Source organism: Euprymna scolopes, chromosome 1, assembly GCF_053919585.1.
Source record: "Euprymna scolopes isolate OS-2025 chromosome 1, ASM5391958v1, whole genome shotgun sequence".
NCBI classification, from domain to species: domain Eukaryota; kingdom Metazoa; phylum Mollusca; class Cephalopoda; order Sepiida; family Sepiolidae; genus Euprymna; species Euprymna scolopes.
In genome coordinates, this window is record NC_136482.1 from 144,185,996 (window position 1) to 144,210,095 (window position 24,100).

At 30.6% G+C, this 24,100-nt stretch overlaps 1 protein-coding gene across 1 annotated transcript in view; it reads left to right on the top strand.

Annotated features, from left to right (window-relative positions):
- LOC145276272 (notchless protein homolog 1-like) overlaps positions 1–24,100 on the top strand; it is a 177,398-nt gene that overhangs the window by 15,162 nt on the left and 138,136 nt on the right. The window contains exons 6-10 of the mRNA XM_080127711.1: positions 1,121–1,218; positions 6,365–6,401; positions 7,953–8,108; positions 11,379–11,514; positions 17,612–17,658. Coding sequence (XP_079983837.1) covers positions 1,121–1,218; positions 6,365–6,401; positions 7,953–8,108; positions 11,379–11,514; positions 17,612–17,658 — 474 coding nt within the window. The remainder of the gene's footprint in view (positions 1–1,120; positions 1,219–6,364; positions 6,402–7,952; positions 8,109–11,378; positions 11,515–17,611; positions 17,659–24,100) is intronic.

Sequence of the window (24,100 nt, forward strand, 5' to 3'; positions counted from 1 at the left end):
ATATATATTCTTCGTTATAGTCGGCTAACATACTTCCTAACTTCTGATGTGACTACTATCGAAAATGATGACAAGGCAAATCAGTTCCTTCACTTTAACTGTTCTTCAGTGTTTCTATTGTAAAGCGATTTATTGAAATGAAATAAAAGGAAAGGACATTATTGAAAAGTATACAGTAAAAAAAATTAACAAAATTATGTTATTTTTATCTGTATTGTCTTTATTTGCATTTTTAATAACAAAATTAAAAGCATAAATTTTTTTTTTATTTGAAATTTTATAAGAAATATGTTTATGAAATTATAAAAATGTTTCATTTTAATTTGAAAAATAAAAGTCTTTATTTGAATTTATATAATTAATATGTTTTTATTACGTATAAAAATAAATTATTGAAATCCAAATAACAAATAAAATTATTGAAATTAAAATTTCAAACATCATAAAAAAAAAACGTATCCAATGCATCATATTCCCAAAATGGCTTAAAAAATTTTTTTTAAGTATTTTCAATAATTCTTTAAAAAAAAAAGTAATAATTTCAATAATTCATAATTAAAATAAGACCAAAAAACTTTTCAATGATTATTAAATAAAAAAGAATGATTGGAAAACGTAATAAAAAAGAGTACATGCACAGGAGAGACATAGGCGTGAGAGAAAAAAAGTAAAGGAACTGATTTGCTTTGTTTCTGAAAGCAGCCATGCCAGAAGTTAGGAAGTATATTAGCTGACTAAAACAATATTCATTGACATCTTTTTATATCAAAACCACTTGCTAAAAATGTAGATGCACTTACGTTCAGTTAAATTAGGATGGATTTGAACACCAGCAGAATTAGTCTTTAGAATCAAGGGATATAAATGTCTAATCCATTGAGCTTCGAGCTGCTCCCCTTGTACATGCTACTTATCTTTATTTTTGCTGATGTCTTAATTTGTGGTGTATCATATATGATACGTCTGGTTTTAGAAGGTTAAAAACTCTGAGGAATTTGTAATAGACACAGTGACGTAGACACCAAATCCCTGTTATGAGATTTCAGTGTTATAGTTTCTGAACATTTGTAGCATCTCACCTTTTATCATGACTTTAAAAAAAAATTTTTTTTTAAACCAGGTTATAATATGGGATCCAGAGACTGGGAAACAAATTGGACGCACATTATCAGGACACAAACAGTGGATTACATGCCTCGCATGGAAACCTTTGCATTTGTAGGTTGAAGTTGAAAATTCTGATTCTTTTTTTTGAATTTTTGAGATGAGGATTGATTATATTATTTAATAAGTTTAAGGCGGATAAAATTTGTACTAGAAAAGTCCACAAGAACGCATGGCGAAGTGGTTAGAGTACTTGGAAAAATCAATTGTAAAAGTGATATTCTCTTGAAAGCTGAAGGTTTAATTCTTTGTGTGGGCAACCGAAAAATATAATTACTTAGAACTTCTATCCAGTCAAGTGCTGTGAAGTAAATTAAGGGTTTTGTTCGAAATTCTGTCTAGATTGTTGAGTTAAACAGAAACATGTCAGTGTTTAAAAAGATACACATGAAGAAGGTCGAATCTTGCATTAACTGAATCATTATGAAAATGACACTTAAGATGAGAACAGTAGTCCAAAAAATCCAAATATGTAATATTGCAATTAAAAAACATTAAATATGCAATAATTTTAATGTATAATATTGCAAGTAAAAATATTAAATATGCAATAATTTTAATGTGTAATATTGTAATTAAAAAATATTAAATATGCAATAATTTTAATGTGTAATATTGCAAGTGAAAATATTAAATATGCAATAATTTTAATGTGTAATATTGCAAGTAAAAATATTAAATATGCAATAATTTTAATGTGTAATATTGTAATTAAAAAATATTAAATAGGCAATAATTTTAATGTATAATATTGCAAGTAAAAATATTAAATATGCAATAATTTTAATGTGTAATATTGCAATTAAAAAACATTAAATATGCAATAATTTTAATGTATAATATTGCAAGTGAAAATATTAAATATGCAATAATTTTAATGTGTAATATTGTAATTAAAAAATATTAAATATGCAATAATTTTAATATGTAATATTGTAATTAAAAAGTATTAAATATGCAATAATTTTAATGTGTAATATTGTAATTAAAAAACATTAAATATACAATAATTTTAATGTGTAATATTGCAAGTAAAAACATTAAATATGCAATAATTTTAATGTGTAATATTGTAATTAAAAAACATTAAATATGCAATAATTTTTATGTGTAATATTGCAAGTAAAAATATTAAATATGCAATAATTTTAATGTGTAATATTGTAATTAAAAAGCATTAAATATGCAATAATTTTTATGTGTAATATTGCAAGTAAAAATATTAAATATGCAATAATTTTAATGTGTAATATTGCAAGTAAAAACATTAAATATACAATAATTGTAATGTGTAATATTTTAATTAAAAACATTAAATATACAATAATTTTAATGTGTAATATTGCAATTAAAAACATTAAATATACAATAATTTTAATGTGTAATATTGCAATTAAAAACATTAAATATACAATAATTTTAATGTGTAATATTGCAATTAAGAAAGCAAAATACAATAATTTTAATGTTTAATATTGTAATTAAAAAACATTAAATATGGAATAATTTTAATGTGTAATATTGGAAGTAAAAATATTAAATATGCAATAATTTTAATGTGTAATATTGTAATTAAAAACATTAAATATGCAATAATTTTAATGTGTAATATTGCAAGTAAAAACATTAAATATACAATAATTGTAATGTTTAATATTGTAATTAAAAAACATTAAATATAGACTAATTTTAATGTGTAATATTTTAATTAAAAAGATTAAATATACAATAATTTTAATGTGTAATATTGCAATTAAAAACATTAAATATACAATAATTTTAATGTTTAATATTGCAATTAAAAACATTAAATATACAATAATTTTAATGTGTAATATTGCAATTAAGAAAGCAATATACAATAATTTTAATGTTTAATATTGCAATTAAAAAACATTAAATATGCAATAATTTTCTCATATGTGATAGCAGATACATTTAATGTTTGTTTTAGTTTTCAAATTTCTAAAAAAAATCTCATTTTCTCATCACACATCAAAAAGTATTTAATTGTTGTCAATGTGAAATTTCGTGCGTATTCATTTTTTTACGGACTGTTATGCTCATTTTCATAGTTGTTTCACTACGTTTCTGCCAACTTTCTTTCTTCAGGTGGTTAACTGCGACAGAACAGGAATACTGAGTCTCGTAACTGTATCTTCAGTAATTACTGCCTTCCACAGTTGTTGTTGTCTCACCACGTGTTTGGCAAACTAATCCTCTGGCCGGCTTTGGGTAGGATTGAAACCACTATCTTCAGACAATGCTCACCTTGAATCATAGAAGCTCGGTGCCTCTATTCACTGCACCACGGATATTCAGCATTGCTATCCTGTCATGGTTAACCACCTGAAGAAGGCCAGAGGATTAGTTGGTAGAAACGTGGTGTGAAATTTCATAATCATAAAAATGTCTGAAAACTTTCTGTGAGAATTTTATAGGTTGTTCATACATTTGGATGTGATAAAATGGCTTGTCACTATTCATGCCAAGTAATAAGAGTGCAGGAAGGATTTGCCTCAAATTTCTGGATGAGTTTGTGTTAGGTATGGTTACGGGCAATAAATAAAAATAAAATCGCCTTATTATATGTTGGGGGTAGAGGTCTCATGAATTAGCGTAAAATCTTATTACATATGCAAATAAGACGGTGCCGGCTTGAATAAAAAGCTTGTTTCCAGAGGAGCTAGATTTTTGGAGTTGAGGATTTTGACCGCAGTGCATGTACATACAATACTGGGGGCGTAATAATTTTAACAGCAAAATCCAAAGCCACAGCTAAATTTCATTGTGGGATTAATATTTGAATAAGAAAGAATTGCTCACATCATTAAAATTATTTTTTTTATTCAATACATATTTTAATAACATGGTATAATTATTTGAATACACTTGCTGCAATTCACCAGAGCTACAGAGTGATTTCTCACTCCCCCCCTCCCCCCGGTGCCATGAAAATGTTAATAAAATTCACAATCCTTTCTGCAAGATGACCATATTTGGTACTCTAATAGCTTCTTCTCTTGACTTTTGAATAGCTAGGTTTTGGAATTTCCTTCCTGCTACCTGCTTCCCTGACTACTGATATGCCAAAGTTCAAGTATAATGTAAACCAACATCTCACACATCTCCCCTAAACATGGTCCCAATTAGTAGCCCCTTCTGTTTAAGTGGTGATATGCCTTGTTTGAGGTAAAGGTGAGTTAAAAAAAAATTTAAAAAAAACGAATGTGGTTGACTTGTAGAAAGGATTGTAAATTTTATTAACGATTCTATGAGTGATATTTTAATTTATTAAGTTTATTTACCATTATTGGAATTTGATAAAGGATTATTTTCTATGAAATAATTATTCTTTAATACTTCATTTCTAATAGGTTGACTTTTCTTTTTATGTTGGCTCGTCATATAATTCTAATCAAATCTCTGTTATCCAACTACTGCGATGTCAGTTGTATGGCAATTGAAAAGATTGAACTAGTTGCCCAGTAGTTTGCTTTGAACTCCACTTTGAACTCCACAAACCACTCCCTCCCAAAATTGTCACGGCTAACAGAAATCATACTTTATGATCAGATCATTACCTGTTCACATATTCAGGATATAAAAAAAAAAAAAAGCGTACACATCTCCAAAACATGTGGGTCTGATTTTATCCCTGCTAAATAAAGAGATGCTTTACTGAGCTAGCATTTGTCCTTTCCAAACTCTACTATAAATGCCTTGCCAAATCTTGCTGAAATATAACCTCTGTGGTACTACTAGTATTCAAGATTTCTGGTGAATGAACAGTTCCTCAATATTATCATCCCATCACTTTCCTTCTGCTCTTCTCTAAAATCTTTGAGTCATTAATAATAATCCACATCAGTATTGATTTAGTCAAGCATTTCTTCTGCAGATATTCTAGCGGTCATTTTTGAATGCATATACAGGGTGGAATGATAGATTTGCCGCCCAAAGAAAACAAAACTACAGCTTTATTTTAAAACTTTTATTGAAAAAAATCAATTTAGGTAACTTGATTACGTAGTCGAGCTGACATCTATTCAATGTAGCCGCCTTCAGCCTCAATCACCACCTCGATATGGGTTCGGAATTGGAAGCATGCCTTTTCCACAAGCATCGGCAGAAGCACAGTGCATACTCCGCAAATGGTGGCAATCAGGCTGACTTTGGTTTTGTGAGAGATCATGTTGTTGATGTTCTTGACGTATGACCAAATGAAGTAGTCCAGCGGGTTCATGTCGTGGGAGGAGGGGGGTAGTGAGAGAAGTGTACAAAGTCATAGCACTCCTAAAACCAAGCCTGGGTCTCAACATTCGTTCATGCATGGGATATTGTCACTGGCGTACTAACCACTAGTGTCTCCCTCTTAGACATGATTCAAAAAGAATCTCTAATCTAGTCTAATCAAATTCCACACTGTTTGCCCAGCTCCAACCCCTGTCCCATCACCACAACATTGCATCCTTGTTTGCTTTACTTCAGTGAAATGTGCTCTGATGAACTTGCTACTCTAGTGCCTCCTCAATGTAAATAACCCCCTGATTAACCCGACAATCAGTTTAATTCCACCTCTTCTCTAGAGGAGATCTGCATCTTTTATCTGCTACCTGGAGGGGCAAATAAAGACGACTTTTGAAAAAAAAAAAAAAAAAAATTCCAAACATTATCAGCTTACAGTCTAAAAAGGGAGGTATTGTTTCTTTGCCATGTCTTTTTTTCAAACTTCCTTTCAGTGATGTCATATCCTGAGATGATGTAGCTTTAACTCTTCTGATGGAATTTTCCATTCTTTGCTTAATTTAACCCTTTTTTTATTATTAATACCGTTTTAAAGATTATTTTTACACACCTGCTTCTAAATATGACTATATATGAACAATTTGATTTATACAATCATGAATTAACTATATATGTTTTACTGTTGATTATTATTATGTTTTTAAACAATAATTTAAAACCGTATGTTGAATTATTATGACTACAAATCAATATTTGCATTTTGTGGACACATTTACTTATCCTAGCCGAACATATTTTGAACTTTCCTCACCATTTTAAGTCAATTGATCTGCCTAGCAAGCATAGCAAATGTGAAATAGGAAACAAATATTTAAAAATAAGTATGCATCATTCATTTTCCATTTTTGATTATTATTTTTTTTCAATCTCTTTTTCCTCTTCTGACTTTTAGAGATCCCGACAGTCGAGTATTAGCGAGTGCTTCTAAAGTAAGTGTTCATTAATATTTTTTATTAATCCTTTTTGGTTTCTCTTGAGCAGAAGAATAAACAAATATCAATCATCAATTGTAAAATAAAAAAATTGTTACAAGGGAGAGAACTTTCAAAGAATATTCTTAATCATCTCCCTTGGTATTAAAATAAATTTTCAAAACATATTTAAAGTAATCTCCCTTTGAAAAAAAAAATTAGGCTTGTTTAAAAAAAAAAAAAATACAGAAAAGTCTTTGTTGTACATATTTATCACGGAACGGAGATGTCATATTCCAAAAATCACGTAAATTGATCAAGTATTTTTTCTAAACTAAGAAAATCAAAAGTTTTATGAGGAAGCGAGGAGAAGGTTGGGAGCAACCATATTGTTTTAAATTTTGCCAAAATTCAAGGGTGACAATTAAATACGACTACAGAGATTTTGGTGCAAGTCTATAAATAGTCCACAAGTAATCTTTTTACTGTAAAAATCTGAAAAAAATCTTTATAATGTACGTACTTGCCACTGCATGAAAATGTCATATTCCAAAAATCACGTAAATCGATCAAGTAGTTTTAATTTTTTTTTTATTTAAGAAAATCGAATATTATGAAACATTTTATCAAAGAAAAACTTCCCACCATCTTGTTTTTGAATGATACACTGCTAGCGACACCTATTGGCAATGTTGGGAATATAACATCAGAAAGGGGCAGACAATCGACTTAAATATGAGAAAAACATTGCAGCGAATGGACAGTAATCATGAAAAAGGTCAGAAACTATAATATAAATCTCACCTGTCTGTTTGAATGCATGCATGTATGTATGTATGTATGTCTACCTAAAACTTTCGACAAAGGCGACGGCTTTTCACAAGATCGGTATCATTTTGAAGCAAGGAGGGGGTCGCTTTTTTCACCGATATTTTGGAAAGTCATCCCCACTTTTCGGTTAACTAGCCTTAATTTAAACCTATGTCACTTTCGCTTTGGTGATGGATGCAACGGCAAAGACATCACCTTTTTTTTCACATTATCTTCCTCCTTCGCGGTACAGGTTCGAGCGTACCTGCCTAGTAACACTTTTTCTTTTTTTTTTTGCTCAATACACACCTTCCAAACACCCAGGCAACGCCGGGTATCTAGGTTAGTCTAAAATAGATGGCAACTCTGGGGGCAATACTGTTAATAATAGCCGAGTAAAATTTAAAAAAAAAAAAGAAATTCCTGTTCAATAATTTTTAAAATATTTGTTTATAGCCTTAATTTAAACCTTTGTCACTTTCGGTTTGGCGATGGATGAAACAGCAAAGATGTCACTTTTTTTTTGTTTCCATGTTCTTTGCCTCCTTTGCGGTACAGGTTGGAGCCTGCCTGCCTACTAACACTTTTTGTTTTTTGCTCAACGTACATCTCCAAACACTCAGGCAATGCCGGGCAGCCAGGCTAGTAACCTATAAATAGTTGATATAGCATAAATCAAACTAAACCAAACCTAAAATTGAAGTTCCTTTTATTTTTAATAACTTCATTTGTTTCTTTATTTTTAATTATAACTTCCAGGATGCAACCATTCGAATCTGGGACACCGTGTTGAGCCAGTGTAAAGTAACACTGAGTAGCCATCTTCAGTCAATCACCTGCATTAAATGGAGTGGAGAAAACGTCATCTTTTCATCATCTCAAGATCGCACAATTAAAGTCTGGAATCCGGATGAAGTAAGTTATTTTAGTTATAGTCAGCTAATGTTCTTTCTAATTTCCAGTGTTGTGCTACCAGAAATCGTGACAAGGCAAATCAGTTCCTTCACTTTTTTTTTTCACACCCATATCTCCCCTGTGAATGTACTCTTTTTTTTTTATTTTGTTCTTACGATCTTTCATTCTTTATTTAATAATCATTGAAATTCAAATAGACAACTTTTATTTTTAAAATTAGAACAAAAAGAACTTTTATTTTCATAATTTCAAAAACATATTTCTTATAAAAATTTCAAATAAAATAAAAATTTTATTTTTTTAATTTTGTTATTAAAAGTGCAAATAAAGACTAATTGTGTCATTTTTATCTGTATAATCTTGAGAAAGACGTGACACCCTCTTACACATCAGTATAACCCCCCTCCCCAACTCTCTTCAGTCTCAAAAGACAATGGATACCCCTGAGCCTAGTCAGCACTAAAATGAGTTACTCAAACAGTACTGATTCAGGAGAGGTGTGGTTTGGGATTGCACAACCCTTGCTTCACAATTAAGCGCACAGCTACCTTTACAGGACATGTCTATTGTCTCTGGAGACTGAACGGAGACATCAATATGTATAGGATTTACTCCTAAATTAAGTCACTGGTCATTATTAATTTTAAAATACAGCTGTTAGGCACAAGTGTGGATAATGTGAGCTATATTTAATTTAGTTCAGTTTTATGCAAAAAGGTTTAAGATGGGATGGAAGTTTTACCTGAAAATTCAAACACCTCCAATGTTTGTGAAATCTGAACAACAGGTATCGGACATCAGTTAATAAATATTCCCTAAATTTCAGGTTTTTATTTTTAGCATTAACGTCGTGAGGACAGAATATGAACACAATCTCTCATTTTAAAATTCAGATATTTCAGATTTGCATAAACTTTATCAGTAGTCATAAAGACACCAATTAAGCAAGCTTTCATGAATCTCGGTTCCTTTTTTTAAGACCCCTTGGGATTTTTATCCTGGGCCCCCAAAATCAACAAAAATTAGATCATTCCTGTAATGATCCGTTCCCTATTGATTTTTGCGATGGGAGTAAAGTTCTGTGCAGTTCTAGGAGGTCCAGCCTCTCAGGCTTTGCCTTCTCTTTCTGAGAAGGGGTTAGTTTATTACTAATCGTTTGAGGCGCCCTCACCAGGGAATACTGATGGGGCTGCCTAGATATTTTTTGCAGGTGAGAGTGCCCCTCCTTGTGGGTGCTGACTTCTCAATCCCACTTTCCGTTCTTGGTGTCGAAGTTCTTGCTATAAGAGAGAATTAAACAACTCCTTAGGTTTAAGCCTCAAATTTTAGTAATTTTCTCAAATCAAAATCAGAATAATGACATTGTGGAGAGTCACAGCAATTAGCGTCCATGGTTTGCATATGTCCTCTGTAGAGAAGCACTGGCATTAGAACCTGCAACTCATTTGATACAAAAAAAAATCTGAAAATAAGAAGATAAATGCAAATTTATGTGCTATTGGGGTTCAAGGTGGCAGCATAAAAAGACATTTATTTTGTTCTGTGGCAGTGACATTATCTCACTCATGTGAGTTTGTTGTCAGTTGGAAAGAAGAACACGAAAGGAAAAATATGGTGGTTGCTTGGGCAAAGAAGCAAAGAAGAATTATGAAAGGGAAAAGCCTCTTGTGTTGGCCAAGTATACATTGCCGAGAATTAATAAGAGTTCCAATCGTTTTTTTTTTTTATTTTTCTCGTTTCAGAATTCTAGAGATAAAGTTTAATCGGGTCATATCTTGATTTTAATATTCATATGGAAGCATAAAAATAGTACAAAACTTCTATTTGGAGAATTTAGTTCACGCATTTTGAGATAAACAAGTTGTTTCAATTATTTTCTCCAAACTCGCCAAACTTTCTCTCTTTCTATATATATATATATATATATATATATACACACACGTTTTTAAATTCAATTATCCATGTATCTTTTGTAAAAGTTGACCCTCATCCTTTACCGTCCAATTTAATTCGGTTACATGGTATCAAAAGTTAATATTTATATTTTGCGTTCGCACTCATACATTTCTGTATAACGGAAATTACCAATCAATTTCCTACTTTTTAAGCAAACGATAATTTTCTCGACGCTCATTTCACTACAAATGCTGCATTGTCTTCATTTTATGAAACAAAGTTTAACAAAACAAAAATAAATCTACATATTATGTTTTATTTTTCATTGGAATATTTCTAATATATTAGTTTTATATTTCTATTATTTTTGTTTATATTTGCATTGCAAAACAAAACAATGAAAGCTAAAAAATTACCGGAGTTGATGTTCTTTTTGTTTTTCATTTGAATATTTAGGTTTGTATTACTGTACACATAGATTCGAAAAAGTTGTCAAAAAACAAATATATAACAAATAAATGTTATCAAAGGCATGATAAGTTACTTTTCTACCAAACTGGATATAATTTTTGTGTTTTTATTCAATGTAACATGTTTATTCAGCTCGAAAAGCATACAGTGTTTACCGATGTATTGGAAAATTCAAAATGGCGGCCGACTCTCTCTTTAACACAGTAAGTTCGGGAAAAGGTGTTATAAATAATAAACTAGATAAAAAAATATTAAAAAACCACCGAATATATGTCAAGTTATGTCACGGTAACATATATTGAGCAAATTTCTAACAGTATTTTGTCTAGTTTATTATTTATTACACGTTTTTCCGAAGTTACCGTGTTAAAGAGAGAGTCGGTCGCCATTTTGAATTTTCCAATACATCGGTAAACACTGTATGCTTTTCGAGCTGAATAAACATGTTAAATTGAATAAAAACACAAAAATTATATCCAGTTTGGTAGAAAAGTAATTTATCTTGCCTTTGATAACATTTATTTGTTATATATTTGTTTTTTGACAACTTTTTCGAATCTATGTGTACAGTAATACAAACCCGAATATTTTTTATTTTCATGGTGAAAACTAAAATATACAATTCTAGCTTAATTTAGTTTATATTTACATTTTAAGACTAAAAAAAAACATAGTTAAAAAAAAGTATTGCAGGAATTGTTTTCTTTTTACATTTATATTTTTTTAAATCCTCATTGTGAAAAAGATAAAATAACAGTAATGGATTTTTTTTAAAATCCTCATTGTGAAAAAGATAAAATAACAGTAAATAATTTAAATTTGCTTTACTTGTTTACTACATATAAGAATGTTATATTTTAAACAACCTAATCTTTGTTGTTTTTTATTTTTATAATATTTCAGGGTTCTCTAAAAAGGACGTTACAAGGTCATGGTCACTGGGTCAACACTATGGCCATGAACACTGATTATGTGCTACGAACTGCAGCGTTTGATCCCAAAGATGCAACTCTTGTCCCTAAAGAAATCACAGAATCTCGTAAGTAATAGTAGCTATCCTGTTGTATCACTTTTCAGTGTAAAAATAATAGTGTACCAAGCTATTGTTATTACTACTTTGCTATATGGTTGCAAAGCAGCGTGTTTATTGCAATGTTGAAGTCATTCCACAGGTAGAAACTTAGCTCCATTCTGGTTATCTATTAGAGAGGCCATGGAAGAAATAGCACAGTTTTCCAATTAGGCAAAAGTCATCATATTGAATGTATCATTATAATTCATCGTTCTCTCATGTTTTATTTTACTTCAAAGTTTTCAGAAATCAAAGAGACTCCAGTCTGAGGACTAACACTCCATCTCTATACATAAATGTTTGAATATTCCAGTAAGATTCTCCTTTATCTTTCAAACACGGAGTTAGTGAAGAAGTTCAAAATATGATTTTCCCCTCCCCAATTGACCATTTAAATATGTTATAGTATAACTTTCTTATGGTCTCTTGATCTTACTGGATTTCACGACAAGAATTCATCTAGTCTGGTGGAGTATCCAGCTTCACTTGGAGAAGATGCACGACCTTCTATATATATATAAAAGGCAAAATGTGTGCGCACATTTTTTGTATGTCTGGCAAAGGCTTTTTTGTGGTGGGTTCTATTTCTTAGAACTGTTTATATACCGTCTAGATTGTAATATCTAGGATTTGCGAAAGTGCGTCGTGTCTAGATTTATTTGTCATTTTTCACAACGTTTTGGTTGATGTAACCTCTGACCTTCTTCAGGTGTGTCTTGTCGAATGTTTCTGTCAAACTCTAGAATTTGAACAGAATTTCGAACAGAACCCTTTATTTACTTCACAGGGGTAGCATGCTCTCATTCCAGCAGCCATGATTGGATAGAGGTCCTAAGTAATTCGCAATTGTATTTTTCAGTCGCCCGTACTGAGAATTGAACCTTCAACCTTCAGGAGAATATCACTTTTACAATTGATTTTTCTAAGTACTCTAACCACTGCATGTGAAGTAAATAAAGGATTCTGTTGAAAATTATGTCCAAATTTCCGAGTTCGACTGCATACAAAAAGATATCTTTTTTTAAACATATATTCATTCCCAAGCAAGGTACATTGCCATGAAAAGGTAAGGGGATACTGTGATTTAAGGGCCAAATTTGTAGGGGCATCTCAAGTGGGGAGTTTTGCAGTGAGATGTTTGTTCACCTTACCTTTAAACTTCTACATAGTGATCCAAATGCTGGCAGTTTGAAAAAATAAAACTATTAGAATAGAAAGCATTTGGCAACCTCTACAGTAAAGTAGAGGGATTTTACTGATTCATGGGTTGGTCAGGAATATTTACATTGAGGGGGCACCAGTGTTATCAGAGCACATTCCATTGAAGTAAAACAATTACAGGAATGCCACATTGTGGCAATGATACAGGTTGGAGCTAGGTAGACAGTGCATGATCTACTAGATTGGAGACTCTTTTTTTTTTTTGGACCTTGTCTAAGAGGAAGACACTAGTGGTTGATTCATCAGCCCAGAAGTGACAACATTTCATGCATGAGTGAACGGTGACTTTTATAGAGATGTAGGATACTGACAGATGTGGGAAGTTTCCCAGCACTGTAAAGGAAGTTTCACCTTCCTTACAGCAGACTTGGCAGTGTCTTCTGTGTATTTGTTCTGATTCATATTACGCCAAGGAGGTTAAATGATAGACTCTCAGGTAGCCATGGAAATCTGTGATTGAAAAGATCTCTTATAATCATTAAAGGAAAACTACTTTGTGTTAGTAGCATAAACTGTTATCATCCATTTATGTCCCCATTCCACTGGTAAGCTTGTAACCCATTCTAGCTTGTAAGCTAGAGATAATTTTCTAAGAATTCAGCCAGTAACTTAGATATGTGTGGCTTCATTTTGCCCACATGTTGAGAATAGAGAGTGGTGTCATCAGCAAATATACCCATCTCAACCACAATTGCATCAGGGACGCCATATATGAAAATCAGGAATAATAAGGGTCCAGAAATTGATTCCTAGGGCAGATCTGTATTGATGCCTTTTTGTTTAGATTTACGGCTATCAAGAAAAACCTTTTGGCTAAGAAAGATTTGATTGTATTAAATGTCTATCCACTAATTGATGCAAAAACAAAACAAGCAAAATAAACAAATACACAGTAAAATGAATCCATTATTTCATTTTTCATTATTTAAATATGTATTAAGATTTTCTTGAAATTTAATGCATATTTAAATGCTGAAAAAAAAAAAAAAAAAGAAAAGAAATAACCAATTTAGTTTCTGTGTAGTTTATTTCTTACGAAAGGCTTCTTTCCAAATATTTCATGTTATTCTCTCAAATAAATGGGGTAGCGGTTGCTTATGACCTTGCTGGGTCATAAAATATGCTCGAATATATAAATAATAATACACACGGACGAAAAAACGCTTTGGATAATCACAGATTTCAAGGTAGTTCTACTAAAATAGCCATATTTTTTAAACCAAAGCACTTCAAGTCTTCAAATTACTACTGTTTTGTTCGGAAATGAATATACTTTCAAATGAATTAATAAATACGAATGTACATTATATATTTTAAGAGTTTTAAGCAAATAAAGTGAAAAAAATGTGAACGTCATAAAATGACGTTTTCGGTAAGGTTTTGTAATGACCCCCCCTGTTTTCTAAAGGTCCGTACCGTGATTGTATGAAGAATTTCGTCATGAAATTTGGGAACCAATTAGAAGAGGTGTTAATCTTAATACTGTCAAGTGTCCGAAATATTTTTGACCGTTTCTTTTTTTGTCGTGTTAAAAGTAAGACTTTAATATGACGAGTATTGAACATTTTGAAAAAAAAATTCTTCGGACACCCAGTAGTAAGTAAATCAATCTTTTTACTATCTTTATCAATTAAAAGTATTGTTTTATGTTGAGTAGGACCGCGGTAATTGATAATTTAAAAGGACCTACCCGAAAAAAAAAATTGTTTCTATTTATCGAATTTAGTCAAATGAAGTTTAAGCAGCAGCAGCAGCAGCTCCAGCCTGTAGAATCAGCAATAGCACAGTTGTAAACAAACACGCGTTCTTTAATTTTTATTCAAGAACGAATTAAGAAAAACATGAAAATATGAATATAAATGTTCTTATGTTTAATTAGAGCTATTTTGTTATCAGAATAACATTAGTTTAGAACTATTCGGTTTTCAGAATGTATAATAACAATCCTAACCAATTCGGCATTATAAATCTGTTGCAATTTCTCACAAATCTCGTCAAATTTAAAAACATGGTTAAAAAAACAAAAACTTTTGTAGATATATAGCTTGCATGCACTTTTATTCTTTAAATTAGTTTTGAACAGCGAATTAAAATCAATGTTTTACTGCGAACAGCCACAAATGTTTTTTTTTTCAAAATCAAAATAAGTATCAAAATCTCGTTTATACATAGATTCGAAAAAGTTGTCAAAAAACAAATATATAACAAATAAATGTTATCAAAGGCAAGATAAGTTACTTTTCTACCAAACTGGATATATTTTTTTTGTTTTTATTCAATGTAACATGTTTATTCAGCTCGAAAAAAATACAGTGTTTACCGTGGAAAATTAAAAATGGCGCTCGGCCCGACTCTCTTTGACACGGTAAGTTTGAGAAAAGGAGTTAAAAATAAAAAAAAAAAACTATACAAAATACTGTTAAAAACTCACCGAATATATGTTAGCCTATGTCACGGTAACATATATTGAGCGAGTTTCTAGCAGTATTTTGTCTACTTTTTTATTTTTAACTCTTTTCCCCAAACTTACCGTTTCAAGAGAGTCGGGCGCCATTTTAAATTTTCCAAAACATCGGTAAACACTGTTTTCAAGCTGAATAAACATGTTACATTAAATAAAAACATTAAAAAATTATCCAGTTAGGTAGAAAAGTAATTTGCTTTTGATAACATTTATTTGTTATATATTTGTTTTTTTGACAACTTTTTCGAATCTATGTGTATAGTAATACTAACCATCAAAATCTATATCAATATTCTTGAAATTTTAAAAGCAGTTAGAAAACACATCAAACTACAATTAGGAAGCTTTTTATTTCGTTATTTTTTTTTCTACTTATTAAGCGAAAGATATTTTTACAACCTGCTCCAGCGTAGTATAAACGGCCTATGGAATTAACACCTTCAACCTCGAAAATAGAAATCAACAAATTTTTGAACGCTCTTTTTGAAAAAAAGCTCTCTTAACTTCACCTCTAATACAAATTATGTGTGGCAAGTCTCCTCCTAAAACACTCTTTAACCCTAACAATAACACTAAGTTCGAGTGGCAAGCCCCCCCCCAACAAAATACCTCTGTAAGCCACATACAAGCATCTAAAACAAACAAACAAAAAATAGATCCTTCCTTAAAGAAAAATACACATAAAAATAAATTGGTTAACTGTCCTAAAATGCTAGAATGGCCAGGAAATGATGAATTATTTTACATTAAATTTTTGTGAAACTAACCGCTCCCCCCTCTAATATTGTTTTTGTTAGCTTTGTCTCTGTCAAGTTTTCAGTATGTTCACACATAATTTTCCTTAGCCCCTACAATTAATTCAAAGTCCGAATGGCAACCCTCCCCATATTCTCATTGCATAAAAACCCTCTTAAAACTACACATAATCATCTTAAAAAAAAAAAAAAAGCATTCATATTTTCCCATAGAAAAAAAAAAACAGTTAACTGCCCTAAAATGCTAGAATGACCTGTAATAGGAAATTATTTTACATTCAATTCTAAAATAATTTGTTTATCTTTCATTAAAGTTTTTCATGGCATTTTATACATAATTTCCTAAAAAGGTAGAATCACATTTTGGAGGGGTGGTCAGAAGGAGTTGAGTGGGGTTAAACAGAAGGTGTTAATCTACAATAATACCAAAGAAATATTGCAATATATTCATTTTTAAATGGTCTTATGTTTAGATTTAAGTTTTTTGTACATAAAGCACATTACAATTCAACTTTGAGTTCTCCAACTTCTTTTCTGTTTATGGATACATGGCATTTTTAAGGAATTGCTGCATATTTATGCACATTTACTGCAGATTATTTGGAAACCATAAACTTTGGGAGATTTTCAGTTGCATATTCTGATTCCTTGTACAAAAATACACTTATATGGTAAATTTCATTTCTTAGTCTTGTGTTTTAACAAAGATATGACATTTTTACTGAAAAAGTAGTGTAAAAAATGTGACGAAACGCATATGGTCTTAAAGAGGGAAAAATATCCAAACGTGTGAGGCACAAAAATAGCCATAACTTCCTTAATTTTAATCAGATTTCAAAAATTTAAAAAGATTCTTTCTTAGCTCATCAACCTCTTTCTATGCATACCAATATTGAAATATTTCAAGCTATTTCAATTTTTTCATGTGTATTGCTAATATAAATTCATGCAGATTTTGTATTTATTATTACAGAGCCAATTCTCTATTGAATTGAGCCAATTCTCTATTGTACTTTATATATAGTAATGATTTCAAAAGTTAAAAAAAAATGACTTAGGTGCCATCAGCTAGAATCGAAACCAAAACATTTAGTGCTCCATTCATGTCTCCTAATAATGTGGCTATCAAGAGATAGGTAAGAAAGATTTAATATTAAACGAGTCGAAGAAATTAAAGAATTTGGGCATGCGTGGAAAGAAGTAAAAATATGTTGCCATGTTGAAATGAATAGTTTGCATTTTAACTTGTCAGTATATGTCTGTATGTGTTATCCATCCATCCAAACAAAGATTTTACGTGTTATAAACTATTGTTGGTGTATGATTACCATTTCTTGTTAATTTCAATGTTATGTGACCAGTAGTTTAAGAGTTTATCAGTTAAGTATTTACACAAAGACAGAGACACGTGCACATGATTCTACTGTTTTAGTTATATACATTAAAACATGAACAATGTTTCTCTTTGCTAGTTTGGAAATAAATGGCTATTATTTGCTTTTCATTAAATGGCTTTTTATCTCATGTGTCAGAATATTTTTAATGCTATAAAAAAAAAAACAATTTTTATTTATAAATTGACACAGTAGATAGATATATTGTTTATTTGTTTTTTTTTTCCTAGCTGAAGAATTAGCCAAAAAAGCCCTTGAAAGGTACAAAGCTGTGAAGGTATGTCCTTTTTTTTTTTTCTTTCTCTTTTGGAATCTGAGTCAAAATTTACTTTGCTTCAGGAACAAGTCGGTAAAAATTGATCTGTTGGTTGACAACTAGGTTTCTGCTGTTTTTTAAATTTACATTTACAAAGGTTTGATAAAAAAAAAAATTAATAATTAATCAATCAGTTACTTTTTTAAATGACTAGGTAAAAATTTTATAACTACATTAATAAAATGCTAAAAACCATTCATATCTAATATATAAAAGGCTATACGTCTGTTCATTTGTCTCCATATTTTCAAACTCTATCTCTTCTGAAATTAATTTGCAGAGTGGCACTAGGGGCCTCAAATGATTAGATTTTTATGGACTGTTGCAATATTTTTGACTGAGGGAGTATGGTCCCCCACAGTTGGGAGATTCTATTTATAAACGATGCTGCTAGGAACTGACAAATCAAATTAAATCATGTTCCGCTACCAACCAATCAGAAACCAGAATTGCTCCATAAAAATGAAACCTTTTCTTTAGCCACCTCGCATGTGTTTTCTTTGTGTCAACGCGGGAAGAATCTTTTGCTCTGTGGCTTCCAACTCAAGGTCTACTCAGAACCAGTCACCTCCAGAACTTGTATAGAACAACTAACCATCAAAAACTCTTCTGAAACTAAACTGTGGCTTACAACTAAAGATGGACCATTCTTTTATGGGTTAAAATAGATTTTTAGGGATCAAAAATGGGTAAAAATTGAAAAATCGTTTTACATTTTATGCATGCATCTTAGTTTATTTTTAATTTTTAATAAGTTCATATGCGTGTCACGTTGGTACAGTGGTAACGTCACCAGCTTTGAATGCTACAATTTTGATTTGAGTTTCGATTTTAGCTGATATCACCCAAATACTTTTTTTTTTTTACTTTTGAAATCATGACTATAATAATATATAAGAAATTTGGACAAATTAAAATATCATATTTAAGCATATTTTACAACCATGCAAAGCCCCCCCCCCCCCCGGCATTAGTATTCTCATACAAATTTTGAGATATTTTACATTAACTCATTATTAGAGAGTAGCTGACTGAACATACAATGAGAAATGCATAGATAATTGAGTGAGAGATGGCTTACTTGTTCAGTTAATTACAGATCGAAACCTATTAAGAGAAAAAAAAATAAGTTAATCCCAATATTAGAGAATTAGCAGGGAGACCCAATATTGCCCAGGATAGACTAATGATCAACGAATGTTTCATACTCATATTTTTATTATCCTCAAAGTCGGTGAAATCTCTGATTTTTTTGATCAAATCAATTGATTGCCTGCTCAAGTTATGGATCTATCGCGGTGCACCAGGAGGAAACTTCACGTGCCTCCCTGTAATGACTTAGCCCACAATACATTGTAGTCTACATTGCACTATAGAGAACTTACTGTTGATTATGTTTTATAAGCGCCATTCATATTTTAAATTTTCTGTAAAATTTCTTCAAAATAGTAAAGAAAAATTTGATTAAAAGAAAACAAAGTGATTATTTTTTCTTCTATTCCACACAAAAAGAGGAAATAATTTACTTACAAATTCTGTCTGGCAACTTTTTACCTATATACATGTGCAGTTGTCGTTTGAATGATTTTTTTTTATTATTATACTGATGTTTGACATTTTTTACCTTTCTAAGAAATGAAACCTGTTAAAATCAAAATGAAAAATCAATTTAGAAATACAAAGTCTATGTTTTGTTTAATTGTTATATAGTGGGGTGTGTGTACGTAACGGGTGTGTTGCATATGCGTGTATATATTCTGTATGTAATTGTAACTATTGCTTATGCATTGAAAATTAACAGTGAATCTCACATAGTGTATACTACTGAAAGAATTATGTAGCTGGATAGAATATGTAATCAATGAAGTCGATTGGAATTTTTTCTTTATGTAAAGAACACGGATTGAAGATTTATGTTAATGATTGACTAATCAAAATCAAATATCAATTTCTTAGATGCAAAGCTATTTACATCTAAAGTCTGAAATCATTTTTTTTTTATATATTTGATTGATTATTTGTTAAAAAATAAAAATATGCCATAGTATAAAATATAACAGAATTTTAAAGGATCCTATTTAAAAAAATTATTTATTTGCAAAATTTAATCCATCAGAATGTATTTCGTTTTCTTCATAAAGATGTTAACCATTTTAGGCTTTTGTTAATAGTTGGAAAATAAATGAATTATTTTGTTCCAAATTTGAAAGGAATTTTTGAAGACATTTAGTATATTTAATAGAAATCATTTAAATTGGCTTGAATATTCTTATCCAATAAACAGGTACTTATAGATTTAACATTTTGGAAGTTATTTATCTATTATTATAAAGTCATGTTCGTGTCTGTTTGTTTGTTTACAACTTAATTAATATGTACAAAATGTATACTGTTACACATTAATTTTCATGCTGAAAATGGACTTATGTATGCTTTTATTCTAGTTTGATTTCTATATATGCTATTTATTCAGAATCTGCATTAAATTAATAACCTCATTTGCATATTGCATTAAAGAACATCTATTTTAATAATTAGCTTGATGTTATTAATTGTTGTAATAGAATTGTTTTAATTGTTCTATTTAGAAATATTATTTAACGTTGATTTATTTAATTTATTTTTAATTTAATTTGTATTATTTTCAATTCGTAATAGGTCACAGTACTTGCATTTAAAACCAGAAGTAAGCTTATTTATTTAAGATATGAAAGTTACTTTGCGTTTTATTTTCATAGATCAAGATAGATGTGTTTTATGCTTTCTTAAATGTAACATGAGATCACTTTTTGTAACAAGTTAGGATATTTGGTGTATCTTAGTATGTGACTAATCCCGTCACCTGGCAATGTTTCGACCAGTTAATGAGCTAGTATGCAATAATTTAATAATTAGATTCAGACAACATGGCTGTAATAAAATTAGTTTATAGATTCTGATATCTTAAGGGTGCTTCATTCTAAATCTGGTATAATTCCGTCGGGTAGTTTTGGAACCTATAACTGACCAAAAGACCAAAATAAAAATTCAATCATACTACAGATTATCTTCATGACCCCAATTTTTCCCCTATTCTTATATTAGTTGACCTAGAATTTTGTTAATTCATTTATATTGTATAGAGGAAACTTTCGGAATGTCTCCTAGAAAAAGGGAAATGGAGGAGGAATGTCACATTCTATTTTTTTTTTATTTATTTTTTTTTATAGTCGTGTTTCTAAACAAGTGTTTTGGAATTCCCAGCTGTGGAATAAACAAGGCTTTCATTCATTATCATTTATGATTATTTGCTTATTTCTTGTGTGTGTCCCCATCCGTTTTACTCACTTGTTCGTTCATTATTCACCCATCTTTCACATAAAAGGCTTCTCCTAAATTATAGACACCATTGTTTTGTGCTATTTTGTTTATTTATTGGCTTGCTTTATATTTTTAAAGCAGATTTAAATTACAGATATCAGCAATAATGTATGTGTGTGCACACACACACACACACACATATATATATACACACACATATATATGTATATCTCAAAATTTATGTATTTAAATTTTATGATTTAAAAAAGTTCATCGTTAAGTATAGAATGTTTTATTGTTTGAAAACAAAAAATACAATTAAATAAATAGATTTATTCAATTGTATTCTTTGTTTTCAAACAATAAAAAATTCTATATTTGAAGATTAACTTTTTCAAATCATAAAATTTAAATACATAAATTTTGATTCATTTGCTCTATCTTGTATATTGAACAATTTTTATTTGGCTGAGATTGTCTTATTTAAAATATTACATTTAATCAAATTTTGAAAGACCGAAAATCACTGGATTTGTATACCGGTAAATATATTTCATTTCGTTATTCTGAAGTGTATATATATATATATATATATATATATATATATATATATATATATATATATAAAATTAAGTTGAAAAATAAATGTTCAATGGTAAGGCAAATCTTTCTGGATAAAAAAAGCTCTACCTGGTTAAGGGGAGCAAATGTTTCATTTTATCATGAAGTACATCTAACTCCTGATGGATTATCTTCCAAGAATTTGAGTTGATGTGCATTTTAACTTTTTTATTTTTTTTTTTTTTGCTCTTATCTTACTTTTTCCATACTTGATTTGTCCTGCTTTATCTTTATTTTATAATTTATTTTTGTATCAGAACTTTATTGTAATTGTTTTTTAATTTTAGAAAAAAAAATTTAATTTTTAGAAATTTTAGAAAAAAAATTTTACATTTAAAGAAGATTTTTCAAGTTTTTGTTATTATTTTATATTTTTATGAATTTCGAAAAAATGTTATTATTTCATTTTCTTATGTATATTTTTAGTCTTTAGTTCTTTTTTTAGCTTTGAAATGCCATGGTCTAATGAGATTTCTCCCTTATTCCTCTTTCTGTAACCCTTATTGACTTGATAATATAATAAAGTTCCTATGTAATTTTACACTTTATCTCAGTCTCTCTCTCTCTCTCTCTCTCTCTCTCTCTCTCTCTCTATATATATATATAGATATATATATATATAAAGTCATGGGACAATTCCAATATTTTTTTCTGATTTCAATACAGTTACTGATGCTGATTCTATTAAAATTTCTAAATATAGAGTTGTTGTTGTTGAAGTAGAAGGGTCGGATTACCACAAAAAAAAAAACATGTACAATGTGTATATATTTTCGCAAATGTCAAAATAGACTTATGGGTGTGAATTATAGATTTTTGTTTTACTGAAAGTTTAAAATCAATAAATATTTATAATTTCTTCATAAATACAAGCTGAAGAAATTTAAGTTTTTAGCAAAACAAAGAAATAAAAATGAAAAAAAGAATCGTTTTAGGCATCAGAAAATAGGCACAAATTTTACCAATTCTGATGCTCCAAAAAGTTTCAATTTTTTTCGATTCCAATTCTGATTAATCCTCCTTACACTAATATGTATAAGGCAGTCTAATTTAAGGGAAACAACCCTGAAATAAAATTCAGAGTGGAGCCCAGTAGGTAGTTACTTTGACCAAATTCATGCAAGTTTCTAGCAACTCCTGCACTTGGAACTATCTTCAGTCACCCTGACTATGTCTTGCCATTGGATTCAGATTGTTGCGCAAGTTCTCTTTACTTTAAACTAATTCATGTGCAAGTCATGATATTGCAGAATTTGGGGGCTAACTACAGAACAAGTCCTGTGGCGATGGCAAAGTGACGACATAACAGGTGTGGATGCACTGGCGACTACAGCATGCAAACCTGCACATAGGCGGCTCAGGCTATATGGTCTTCCTTCTGACTGAAGCAGCAGAGGAACCTGGTAGACTCCTTAGTGACTGAGTACTCCTCTTAAGGAATGAACTGCTCATTTCCATAGAATGAGGAAGGGGCTAAAAAAAGGTGCCCTGAAAATTGCCTGTTTCATCACACCCAGGCAAGTTTATCACAACTGGTAGGGATCTCAAATTCAGCTGTCGAAAAACAAGCAATTACTTTACTCATCATAGGTACATGGAACATACATACTTTTATTGACAACCCAAAAGCAAACAGACCAGAAAGGCAAACCGCCAAAGAGCTAGATCGCCACAGTGTGAACATAGCAGTCCTGTCCAAAACTCGCATAGCTGAGGAAGGTCAACTCACAGAGGAAAAAAGCAGCTATACTTTCTAGAGAGGACATAGTGTTGGAGAACGTAGAGAGGCAGGAGTTGGATTTGCAATTAAAATCAAGCGCATCAGAAAACTGACTTCCCTACCTAAAGGGACTAATGATCATCTAATGACAATGCGCTTACCGGTTGGGATGAGGTGTCATACAACACTAATCAGCACATATCCTCCAATGATGACCAATCCGGACAAGGTGAAGGACAGGTTCTATCAAGAACTAGAAAACCTCCTGACAACAGTTCTCAAAGGAGATAAATTATTCATTCTTCATGACTTTAACGCCAGAGTTGGTGCAGACTACCAAACGTGAGAAGGAACTATTGATAGAAATGAAGCTGGCAAGTGTAACAGTAATGGATTGCTGCTGCTAAAGACCTGCATTGCCCATGATCTCCTAATCACTGTGTTTCGGCAATCAAATAGGAACAAAACCATTTGGATGCACCCAAGATCCAAGCACTGGCATCTCATTGACTATGTAATCACCGGAAATATAGACAGACAGGATGTTCTGATTACCAAGGCCATATATGGTTTGGAGTGTTGGATGGACCACTGACTTATCTCCAAGCTAAGACTCAGCATTATAGTCAAGCAGTGGTCTTAAGGAAACCGAAGATGGCCAAGCACATTAATGTCTCCAAACTAAAAGTGGAAGCAAATGCAACCCTACTTGCAAATAATCTCAGTGCAACACTAACTGAAATACAGTTTAGTCATTCTGAT